The sequence below is a fragment of the Pseudophryne corroboree genome, chromosome 6, assembly GCF_028390025.1.
Source record: "Pseudophryne corroboree isolate aPseCor3 chromosome 6, aPseCor3.hap2, whole genome shotgun sequence".
NCBI lineage: Eukaryota > Metazoa > Chordata > Amphibia > Anura > Myobatrachidae > Pseudophryne > Pseudophryne corroboree.
The window spans coordinates 821,237,769-821,250,452 of record NC_086449.1 but is presented as its reverse complement, the minus strand read 5'-3'; the positions used below and the strand labels follow the sequence as shown (position 1 = coordinate 821,250,452).

The 12,684-nt window shown below is 46.1% G+C and overlaps 1 protein-coding gene across 7 annotated transcripts in view; it reads left to right on the top strand.

Annotated features, from left to right (window-relative positions):
* OVCH1 (ovochymase 1) overlaps window positions 1-12,684 on the top strand; it is a 93,483-nt gene that overhangs the window by 32,603 nt on the left and 48,196 nt on the right. For all 7 annotated transcript variants that reach the window (XM_063929172.1, XM_063929171.1, XM_063929170.1 and 4 more), the window contains 9 exons: window positions 1,132-1,309; window positions 1,881-1,953; window positions 2,043-2,238; window positions 2,644-2,789; window positions 6,217-6,373; window positions 6,475-6,555; window positions 9,632-9,859; window positions 10,361-10,501; window positions 12,389-12,521. In XM_063929172.1, coding sequence (XP_063785242.1) covers window positions 1,132-1,309; window positions 1,881-1,953; window positions 2,043-2,238; window positions 2,644-2,789; window positions 6,217-6,373; window positions 6,475-6,555; window positions 9,632-9,859; window positions 10,361-10,501; window positions 12,389-12,521 — 1,333 coding nt within the window. The remainder of the gene's footprint in view (window positions 1-1,131; window positions 1,310-1,880; window positions 1,954-2,042; window positions 2,239-2,643; window positions 2,790-6,216; window positions 6,374-6,474; window positions 6,556-9,631; window positions 9,860-10,360; window positions 10,502-12,388; window positions 12,522-12,684) is intronic.

The following is a 12,684-nucleotide window of genomic DNA, read 5'->3' as shown; positions in this document are numbered from 1 at the left end:
AGCGTGGCGAGCGAAGCGAGCCCGCAAGGGGCTGCGTTCCTCTCGCCACCCCTGTCGAGATTGTGTGGTCGGGATTCCGGCGTCGGTATTTCGGCCGCCGGGATCCCGTCCGGCGGGATTACGTACTGATCCCCACCAATGAACTAGGGCCTAATGCCCTCTAATGCCTGGTATTGCCCCTCGGGCCTAATGCCCGCCTAACTAGTGCCACAGGCCGGTGGCCTGACTATCCTTACGGGCCTAGTGCCCAACTACATGTGGCCACGGGCCGAGAGGGCACAACTATTTGCCCACAGGCCGGAAGGGCCTGACTGTACCCACGGGCCTAATGCCCGATCACCAGGTGGTCTAGGGAGGAGAGCGGGTAACAGGGTCACCTAAGAAGGGCCTACCTGACCCGGTGGGAGAGGCACCAGTGGGGGAGCTTCGTCAGATCTCTTTCGCTTCCCACCCCTGGTGACCGCTCCGGCGCTCTTCTTCACTCTTCTGCCGCTGGCCCGTCCTGGCCAGCGGCGCTGCCGTAGCCTCCACGCGTCCAGCCGCCGCTGGACATCTTCTTCCTGGAGCCTGGGGTCTTCTGGCCTCTTCCGCGGCCACCGGAGCTCTTCCCGCGATGTCTTCCTCCTCCTGGCGCCGCCCGGATCTTCACCGCTCTTCGGCGCGGCTTCTCCTCTCTTTGGCTCGCCGCGCCCGCCTCTGATTGGCCGACGCCCCACGAGCCGCAATTGGCTCGCGGAAGGTGCCGGATTTCAAATGCCGCGGGCGGCGCTTTTCATTGGCGGCTAGATTGGCGCCAAGTTTAAAACGCCGCCGCGCCGCTGCCCGTCGCTGCTGACAGTCTGGTGCAGGGAACCGTCTGATCCCTGCACCAGACACCCGCCGCTGCTGCACACCCAGCGCTGGAGACATACAAGCTGCCCCTCTGATGTGCCCTGGGACACAGGGCACATCTCTACATTAGTTTGGAACATTTTCGGAAAAATTAGTTGTTCCCTTCCCCCTTTTACTGAGTTTGAAGAAATCCCAAACCTGAACCCTGTAATACTTCATGCCACAACTGTTTGTTTTTATTTATGTTTTTATATGGCCTCATTTCCATTGTAGTTGCTTATGGCTGTTTCTGGTTCCCAGGTGTCTGTGGGGTGGCGCCGCTGTCCGCTCCGTGGCTTCTGAATCGTATTGTTGGAGGGGAGGAGGCCTGCAGCAACTGCTGGCCCTGGCATGTTGAACTCCTGTTCCAGAAAACATTTCAGTGTGGAGGAGTGATTCTGTCCACGGAGTGGGTCCTGACCGCCGCTCATTGCCTACCGTACGCCTGGAAACCGCCAAACTTGCAGAATCTCTTCCTATCAGGGAAAAAACCAAACACTTTATAGATACAGGGTTTCTTACACTGTACGCTGATTTGATGTATATTCCAAAAGTGCCCCCTAGTGGCTATATTATCATAGAACATGACACTTTTCCATTTACCAAGATAGAATTGTGGAATTATATCTGATTTATTTATTAACCTAATTTCCATCGAAAGTCATGTGGAAATGATGGTTGAAGTAACTCTCCTTATTAGCAAATCCTTACTACCTCTGATATCTTCTGCATTAGGTAAAGTGTTTATACCTGCCCAGATCAAACACAGGAGAGGGGGGTTCCCAGTTGCCCGGAAACCACCCAAAGAGCAGGGAGTTTAGATTACTTTTTTTAGAGCATTTATATTACGCACTTTATGCCTGCACTTTTGGTTATGCTCTTTGTGACAGATGTTGCAGTTTCATCTGGTTGACCTCACTTTATATAATGGTTCTGTGTATCTCTCTTTTTAAAGTTAAACCTCCTAACTCCCCTGCCCTGTGTCGCATCCCCCCTTTGTGCACTTGCAGATCCACTGATATCTCCCTTTACGTGATACTAGCCGGAATCCATGACCGACACTTACCTGAGACCACTGAGCAGGTCAGTCGTAGTGTTCTTACTTTTGTTGCGGTCAAAGAATTGTGAACCGGAAAGTAAGTTACAGGGGAGTGCGCTTGTGTCTTCTGCAGGAGAGGACTGTCCAAGCCATCGCAGTCCATGAGAGGTTTGATGTCACCACCTACGACTATGACGTTGCTTTGCTCCGGTTGAAAGAGAAGTTTAATTTCAACGATTTTGTACGTCCGGTCTGTCTGCCCAAAATGGATGAACCTCTTGAGCCGTCCTCTCTGTGTGTGGTCACTGGCTGGGGCAGCACTGAAGAAGGTGGCTGTTTATGGTATCATTGCTTCAAATTAGGTCTTGCACTGTAGAAACCACTGTTGTGTATCTTGCACTGATGAGATCAATAAGAGCAAAACAGTTCTCTCCATAGTATGGTCTTCAGGTATACAGTGTCCTTTTCCCTCCTTGCAGTCAACCTCATTGACCCTGATTATTGCATTGCACAAACTTGGATGACAGGCTGTAAAATATATACCTACTGTCCATCATACATAATACTTTAGCTAAAGCTTTGGCCATCATTTGCTGCACTGGTTCCTATACAAAAGAACAAGAATGGTGGGAAAAATGGTTACGTCGTATGAAAACTCACTAGAATGTAGGTGCTACGTTATAACTTGTGCATAGTCTGATGTATTCCCTGCTGTCCTCTTATCTTCACTCCAGGTGGACAATTTTCCAGCCGCCTGCAGCAGTTACAGGTCCCCATTCTGGACACCAAAATCTGCAACAGCTCCTATTACCACGGGCAGATCTCAGAACGTATGTTCTGCGCCGGGTTCCCGGATGCTGGAGGAAAAGATTCCTGCCAGGTTTAGTAAATTACCCTGGAATTATTTAATCTTTTACTTTTTTTCATGCTCGTAGTGAAGTTCCCCAAAGCTAAACCTCGGATTCCGGATTGAAGTCAGTGAATTGTTTCCTATACTTGTAGACCTGATGACCAAAATAGGACCATCATCTTGTGTCTGGGTCATACGTTATTAAATCAAGCGACAAACTGGGTGTTGGGCTGATAATTGCGTTCTTTGAGAAGCTCCAGTAGCTGAGATACCAGTTGGCAGCCGTGTAGCTCTTATCCTGGAATTTAAAATGTTAAAACATGGAGCAAATTATCAATTAAACAAAAAATTGGGTTTTCTTGGGCAGCAATCCTTCCTTTTTCTGTATAGTGTGTCTATAAACCCTGTCCTAGCATAGTCAACAAACTACACTGCACATAAAATATGCTTTGAATGGATGTGGTCTATATCGCCATCTTGTGGCTATAAGACGAAGGCTTCGACGAATTGTCCCTCCTTCTGGACAGCGCAGGGTCAGGCATTACAGGGTCGTCCGTCCTCTGCTTTACGGAGACGTGGCTGGACGACCGTATTGCGGACAACCCGATGTCTCTGCCGGGCTTCAGTCTCTTCAGGGCCGATCGCTCCAAGGTTCTCTCAGGAAAAACGAAGGGTGGTGGCATCTGCTTCTACATCAACGACGGATGGTGCACCAATGTCACGATCATAGGCAAATCATGTAGCCCTCACCTGGAGATGCTGAGTATCAACTGCAACCCCTTCTATTCCCTCTGCGAATTTGCCTCAATTGTCCTTGTGGGAGTGTACATCCCCCCCCTCGCCTGCGCGAACGAAGCCCTGCACCACCTGGCCGTATGCATATCTGACATAGAACAAAAACACCCAGACTCTCTGCTTATAGTACTGGGCGACTTCAACAGAACTAACCTGAGCAAGGAGCTACCTAAGTACAAACAACAAGTCACGTGTCCCACTAGGGAAGGGCGCACCCTTGATCACTGCTACACTACCCTCAAGTCTGCCTTCCGGTCTATCCTGCATGCTGCACTCGGCCTATCTGACCACTGCCTCGTCCACCTACTCTCTACCTATACACAGAAGCTGAGAGCGGTTAAGCCTGTCATCAAGACTGTTAAGAAATGGACCAATGAGGCCAAGATGAAGCTTCAGGCCTGCTTTGACTGCACGGAATGAGGGGTCTTCGAAGCCTCGGCAACCGACCTGAATGACCTGACCGACACTGTCACATCCTACATCAGCTACTGTGAGGACATGTGTGTACCTACCAAGACTTACCGCATTTACAACAACAACAAGCCCTGGTTCAATGCCCAGCTCAGGCAACTTCGTCGAGCCAAACAGGAGGCCTATAGCAGCGGTGACAGAGCACTATACAACCATACTAGGAACTCTCTGACTAAAGGAATTAGGCTAGCAAAAAAGCAGTTCTCGGACAAGCTGACAAACGATCTCTCCACCAATTACCCCGTATCTGTATGGAAAGGAATGCAATCCATAACCAACTATAGGAAAACAATGAAGTCCACCACCATGCACCAAGACCTAGCAGATGAACTGAACCACTTTTATTGCAGGTTCGCAAAAGAAGTCCCCTGCAAACCAAACAATCACCTCTACGATGCCCCAAACACCGACGGCCAACCCCTGGCACTGCAAGTCGCCCAAGAAGAGGTGGAGGCATTGTTCAAAAGGGCCAAACCCAGGAAAGCTCCGGGTCCTGATGGAGTGTCACCATCTGCCCTAAGAGCATGTGTGGGTCAGCTCACCCCCATATTCACCAAGATCTTCAACAAATCGCTGGAGCTACAGAAAGTCCCTTCCTGCCTCGAAAGGTCTACTATCGTCCCGGTCCCCAAGAAACCCTCTAACACGAACCTGAACGACTACAGGCCGATAGCACTGACGTCTGTGGTCATGAAAACGTTTGAGCGTCTGGTTTTGAATCACCTGAAAACAGTGACTGGCACCCAACTGGACCCCCTGCAGTTCGCCTATCGATCGAATCGGTGTGTCGAGGATGCAGTCAACCTGGGCCTGCACTACATTCTACAGCACCTAGACATTCCCGGTACCTACGCGAGGGTCCTGTTTGTCGATTTCAGCTCGGCCTTCAATACAATCATCCCCAGCATCCTCCACCCCAAATTACTTCGCCTAGGGGTCCCAGAAGCTACCTGTTCCTGGATAGTAGACTTCCTGACAGATAGGACACAGGTGGTGAAAGCGGGGGAATTCACCTCTCAAGCGCGGTCCATTAGTACAGGGGCCCCTCAGGGCTGTGTCCTCTCACCCCTGCTCTTCTCCCTGTACACAAATGACTGTACCTCAGAGGCGCAATAAGTTAAGGTCATAAAATTCGCCGATGACACCACCGTCATCTGCCTCATCAAGGACGCGGATGAATCGTCTATAGACGGGAAGTAGACCGGTTGGCCCAGTGGTGCATCCACAACAACCTTGAGCTCAACCCCTCAAAACTGTCAAGATGATAGTGGACTTCAGGAAGAAGTAATCTAGTGCACCTCCACTAACGATTGCTGACAGTGTGGTATCGCTAGTGGACTCCTTCAAGTTTCTAGGGATCACAATCTCCCGGGACCTTAAATGGGGGTCCAACGCTGACACCACTATTGGGAAAGCTCAGCAGAGGTTGTTCTTCCTCAGGCAACTGAGGAAGTTCAACATCCCACAGAAGCTTCTGCTCCTCTTCTACTCCGCGATTGTGGAGTCGGTACTGTGCTCCTTGAAACTCGTATGGTACAGCTCCGCCAGCGCGAGGGACAGATGCAGGCTCCAAATGGTGGTCAGAACCGCAGAGAAGATCATCGGGGCCGACCTTCCCTCTGTCCAGGACCTGTACCTGTCCAGAGCTAAAAAGAGGGCAATGAAGATACTAAAGGACCAGCCCCCGGCCACAGCATGTTTAACTTGCTTCCTTCAGGCAGGTATTACAGGGCCGCCCCCGCCAGGTCCACCGGAAGCCTCAAAAGTTTCTTTCCCCAAGCGGTCCGCCTGCTGACTAGACGTACATATAACTCACTTGCGTCCCTACGGTATTCTTATCTGTGTGACTTTACTTGCCCCCCCTGTTTATCTGTTACCTACTTGGCTGTTGAATAGCAAACAGAAGACAAATTCCTAGTATAGGCAAGTATACCTGCCCAATAAAGCTGATTCTGATTCCGAAGTTATATTGCAATTTTGTTACCATTTGATAGGCAATGCTCCTTTCCTTGAGGGGATTTCCAAATCTGCCAGTGCCAACTACAAATTCTGCTTTGCTCATCTGGGTTGTGCTCAGGAACCTTGTCCATGCATGTAACCGATAAAAAATTATTTTTCCTATTACAGTTTGAGATAATATTGACATATGGTTAGATATTTTTAGAAATGCGTCTTTTTATTTTTCATTTAGGGAGATTCTGGTGGGCCCTTGGTCTGTCCCAGCGCGGATAAATCCTATGTGCTGTATGGCATTGTCAGTTGGGGTGTGGGTTGCGCCCGGGTGAAGCGGCCGGGTGTATATGCCAGAGTCCGGTCTTTCCTGTGCTGGATACAAAACGCACAAAAAGGTAAATAAACTGAAAGATTAAATGGATATAATCAGTGAGGGATGTTACGGCCCCACTGGTGGACTTGTCTGTGATCTTTACCTGTTCTCTACCTTTTGAAGGAATAAACCAAACCCCCATTAATGAGCGCTACCTAGTAAAGAATCTGAGGACACTTCAGAAAGAAGATGTGCAACCTGCTGGTAAGAGACAAAACAAAGGCGTAGGTAGCCCTATCGGAGAGCCCTTGTGAACCAAAGCAGTCTTTGTGGCTGACATAAGCTCATTGGCTATGATAACATATGATTGGTAAAGCGGCTATTTTAATTAATGGAAAGCTAGCAGCAATTATTATACAGGGTGATTCAAAAGTCACAGTGCACCCTTTTGTTTCATAAACGGTGCAGGAAATGGGAAAATTGAATACTCCAGTAAGGTATGGGGGAGGTGGGCTATATTTTAGGGTATATACCGAACATGGGTGCCATCTTGAAATCGGCCATCTTGAATCTAAGTCAGTTTTTTCAAATGGAAAGGGGGTCGTGTAACATGTCAAACAGCATTACAATTTGCTGAAAAGTTTATTGCTGCAAACAGATGTGAAATAGCATTTATGGTTCAAAAGTTACAACACTTTTTTTGTTGCAAGTAACTGAAGATGGCTTCGACAAAGGAGGAGAGACGACCACTCAGTGACTTATCAGCCACAGTCCCAGTTTCTCGGAATTTGGAAATTAGGCACCTGACAGTGTTATGTGAAATTGGAGGTCTTTCTGGGTGTCGGTTGTTAAAATCTGCAGCTATGACACAGAAACTTCATTCTCCAGACATCAAAATGAGTGGTCTTCAGTATGCCGACTGACGGGATCCCGGCGTACAGTATACCGGCTCCGGGATCCCGACAGCCGGCATACCGACACTTATTCTTCCTCGTGGGGGTCCACGACCCCCCTGGAGGGAGAATAAAATAGTGTGGCGCCGTGCCCGTAGCGTGGCGAGCGTAGCGAGCCCGCAAGTGGCTCATTTGCGCTCGCCACACTGTCGGTAAGTTGGCGGTCGGGCTCCCGGCGCCGGTATGCTCGTCGCCGGGAGCCCGACCGCCGGCATATCGTAGTGAACCCATCAAAATGACCTCTATTCTCTCCTCTTTTGTTAAAGCGATCTTCAGTTACCTGCAACAACAAAAAAGTGATGCAACTTTTGAACCTTCGCTTCTATTTTAAATCTGTTTGCCTCAATAAACTTTCCAGCACATTCTGATGTTGTTTGACATGTTACACGACCCCCCCCCCCCCTTTCCATTTTAAAAAAACGGACTTAGATTCAAGATGGCCGATTTCAAGATGGCGCCCATACCTTACTGGAGTATTCAGTTTCCCCATTTCCTGCACAGTTTTTGAAACAAAAGGGTGTACTGCGACTTTTGAATCACCCTGTATTCTGCCTAGATGTATTCACTTATGTCTGCAGTTAGGGTGCCTGGAAAGTGTGTAAATATAACTCTATACTCATGTATTTTATCTGCTGGATAGATTGCAATTTGTGGACCAATGGAAACTAATTTAGAAGCTTCTCCTCTAGGACCTTGTTTCTCAACCCCCCGGTCCAGGCAGGTGCACAGGTGTATTACAGTTATCACATATTAAAGATCCACAGGTGACCTGGGAAACTGTTTGAGGACTGAGCTGGAGAACCACTGGTCTAGGACATTTCGTGTAATACATTTTAAAACTTTTTTAGTATGTGGATCTGTACAGGAAGTCAGTTATTGATGGAATCTCACACCTACAGGAGACCTCCTCCTGCTCGATGAGTTTTATTAGAGTATAATTCTTTTACCTCTACAGTACTGAATAATTGTTATTATTTATCATTTGAAATGGACTGTGGTGTCCTCACACCCAGTCGATGGCTGTAAGCATCCTGACTAGTGATGGCCATTCGCCAATCATTCACCAGTAATAAAAATGTCCTCTTTATGTAAATTGTTTATTTGTATCTCTCTGTACAATATACAGCACTCTATATTGTATATTAATCATTAATATACTCATTGCATTGTATAGCGGTCACTAGAATGTTGTCTGCATTGCATAATGGAGTACTCGCTCTGTATTGCACAGCAGTCACTTTGGTACTCTCACTGTATTGCACATCAGTCACTTGGGTACTCTCACTGTATTGCACATCAGTCAATGGGTACTCGCTCTGTATTACACATCAGTCACTTTGGTACTCTCACTGTATTGCACATCAGTCACTTGGGTACTCTCACTGTATTGCACATCAGTCAATGGGTACTCGCTCTGTATTACACATCAGTCACTTTGGTACTCTCACTGTATTGCACATCAGTCACTTGGGTACTCTCACTGTATTGCACATCAGTCAATGGGTACTCGCTCTGTATTACACATCAGTCACTTGAGTACTCTCACTGTATTGCACATCAGTCACTTGAGTATTCTCACTGTATTGCACATCAGTCACTTTGGTACTTGCTCTGTATTACACATTAGTCACTTGGGTACTCTCACTGTATTACACATCAGTCACTTGGGTACTCTCACTGTATTACACATCAGTCACTTGGGTACTCTCACTGTATTACACATCAGTCACTTGGGTACTCTCACTGTATTACACATCAGTCACTTGGGTACTCTCACTGTATTACACATCAGTCACTTGGGTACTCTCACTGTATTACACATCAGTCACTTGGGTACTCTCACTGTATTACACATCAGTCACTTGGGTACTCTCACTGTATTGCACATCAGTCAATGGGTACTCGCTCTGTATTACACATTAGTCACTTGGGTACTCTCGCTGTATTGCACATCAGTCACTTGAGTACTCTCACTGTATTGCACATCAGTCAATGGGTACTCGCTCTGTATTACACATTAGTCACTTGGGTACTCTCACTGTATTGCACATCAATCAATGGGTACTCGCTCTGTATTACACATTAGTCACTTGGGTACTCTCACTGTATTGCACATCAGTCACTTGGGTACTCTCGCTGTATTGCCCCTTTTTTCCATTCTGGGGCACTGGCAGAATAGTCTGGGCTATTTGCTTGTGGTTTTATGCCAGGCCAGTGGTTGACAGCCATCCCCTATGTGAATGAAAGCAAATAACAGTTATTTAAATTCTCAAAAATCTAATTTTCTATTTTAAGAAGTCTAAAAAACTTTATTGACTTCTAAGTTGCTAAACTTTCTTTTATTTACCTTCGATGCAGCCAGCAAATAACAAAGTGTATTTCTGTAGGGTGTCCTGATGGGCTTCGTGTAAGTGATTCAACGGGTTTCATCGCCTCCCCCGGATATCCGTATGGGTACCCTGGTAATCTCAACTGCTCGTGGCTGATCTCCTCCAGGTCCTCTTCCAGCATCATAAAGATTGTGGTGGAACATCAGTCTATCAAGAAATCTATAAACTGTGTCACAGAATCTCTGTCCGTCTACCAGGAGGTGAACAACGGAAGTCAATTGTTAGGTAAAAGCACGGTGGATGCCTCAATTCGTCCACTGTATAGGACCGCCAGGTTCAGCCAACAATACAGACTGTGGAAAGGGTGGGAGCTTGGGCTGCACACCCTTATTTTAAACCTAATAAGAGGTGCTGCCATGCTAAGACTTGTAGTGCCATGCAGGAAAAACGAAAATGCAGGTGCACACTCTTAGTACTAAGAAAACAGATAGTCAAAACTGGTATGATAAACTCTACAGTTAACATGGAGTACAAATGAGTTTCTTGGCATGTTTGACCAAAAATGTGTGGCCATCCACCACGTCAAGGTGAACACCACCTTTATATATTCTATAACAAGAAAATGATATATTAAACTTTTATAACCGATAATACATCTATTTAACCCTGTTGTGTTTTTTTTCTTCTGTTGTATAATATTAGAAATCTATAACATAAGTAATTTATGTGCAGCAAAGACTATCAATGTAGTTCCAGCAGTATTTTGTGGTTTATAACACTTTGCAGGTAAAACGTGTGGCTTCCTGTCTACTCCGATAACTTACGAATGTCGTTGTCCTATGATCAGAGTGGTGTTCATCTCCAACAGAGAAGGCCTGCATGGTAGAAGGGGCTTTGCGCTACAGTATAAAATATATGGAGGACAAGGTAACTTTTTAATTAAAGACTGAAGCCACCAACAACTAAGAATTAGGTGAGAGAGAATAACCTTTAAATGTTCTTTATTTCTGCTCCATTGATCTGGCTCAAAGAGCCTCTCAATCTTAATCAGATGTTGTTTGGAGTTGTCAAAGCCCCTCCCCTCTGAAAGGTTCATACATATTAATGCAGAGGTTCCCAAACTGTGTGCCATGTCTCCCTGGGGTGCCTCAGGACACTTGCAGGGGTGCCTTGGGTTGGTGGTCCAGGACCAATTCAAATTATTCATGGTCAATATAATAGGCAAAACCAGTGCTGATGGCTGCCAGTCATAAAATATGTGGCCAATCAGAAGCAAATCCTGTCCCTCACCACACAACTGACCCTAAGGATGACATATAAATGCCATCTACTTAATGTAATATTTCTTTCTAAATTTCTCAATAAGAAATTTTTGGCCTAGGGGTGCCGTGAAAAAAATTCTGATATTCTAGGGCGCCGTGATTCAAAAAAGTTTGGAAACCACTGTATTAATGGGAACTTCAAATATACTATCACAACACCTGTATTATAGTGAACAAGGGTTAACCAAGTATTTCCTGCTTAGGGCTGTTAGGTGCATCAGGGGGGCCTTACCTGGAGTACAGATACCTAACATTATGAGTCTCGTTCTTTGGGGGTAATTCCAAGTTGATCGCAGCAGCAAATTTGTTAGCAGTTGGGCAAAACCATGTGCACTGCAGGTGTGGCAGATATAACATTTGCAGAGAGAGTTAGATTTGGGTGGGTTATTTTATTTCTGTGCAGGGTAAATACTGGCTGCTTTATTTTTACACTGCAAATTAGATTGCAGATTGAACACACCCCACCCAAATCTAACTCTCTCTGCACATGTTATATCTGCCACACCTGCAGTGCAAATGGTTTTGCCCAACTGCTAAAAAATTTCCTGCTGCGATCAACTTGGAATTACCCCCCATGTGCACTGCAGGGAGGTCAGATATAACATTTGCAGAGAGAGTAAGATTTGGGTGGGTTATTTTGTTTCTGTGCAGGGTAGATACTGGCTGCTTTATTTTTACACTGCAATTTAGATTGCAGAATTGCAGATTGAACACACCACATCCAAATCTAACTCTCTGCACATGTTATATCTGCCTCCCCTGCAGTGCACATGGTTTTGCCCAATTGCTAACAGAATTCCTGCTGCGATCAACTTGGAATTACCCCCATTGGGGGTAATTCCAAGTTGATCACAGCAGGACATTTTTTAGCAGTTGGGCAAAACCATGTGCACTGCAAGGGGGGCAGATATATCATTTGCAGAGAGAGTTAGATTTAGGTGGGTTATTTTGTTTCTGTGCAGGGTAAATACTGTCTGCTTTATTTTTACACTGCAATTTAGATTGCAGATTGAACACACCACATCCAAATCTAACTCTCTCTGCACATGTTATATCTGCCCCCCCTGCAGTACACATGGTTTTGCCCAACTGCTAACATATTTTCTGCTGCGATCAACTCGGAATTACCCCCTTTATCTCCTAATTTACCCCAAACGCTTTATTTTTTATTTGATTTTTATTTTATCTATTTTTTTTTTTTAATTTTAGGCTTAAATAGATGGGCAAAGAAACTTAAAATGATTACTTCAATACTTTATTTTCATTCATTTTCAGTCATTACTTGGTGGGCAATGCACCTACCTTTTTTCACAAAGCGTTGCTCTGCGACACGTGATATGTTGCATCTTTTAAATGTGACGGAAGTCGCCTCGACGACCAGAGCTGTCCTCCTGTTAAAGAACAAAATGAATTGTTCAATATGATGGGACAGAAATACGCTTGTTTTTGTTTAGAGAATAGTTTTCACTGATTTGTTTTCCGTGTTGTGCAGCCAGGCAATATACGAAAGAGAGAAACCGGACGAGACCTAGCGCACCGGAGAGCTGCACCGATGTGATTGTGACTACGGATAATGGGGTGATTTCATCTCCTGGATACCCAGATAAATACCTCAATGATCTGAGGTGAGGACCGGGGGCCTCTATGCAGCAACTGGTGCCTCCAGCACTGTCCGGTCATTGTATGTGCTAGCCGTGTGCTTGTGTGGGTGTTTAATGGGGGTCCGTGACTAATCTCAGCCACACAGCATATTTACCTACTAATGCCCTTATTTATCAATGAGTGATA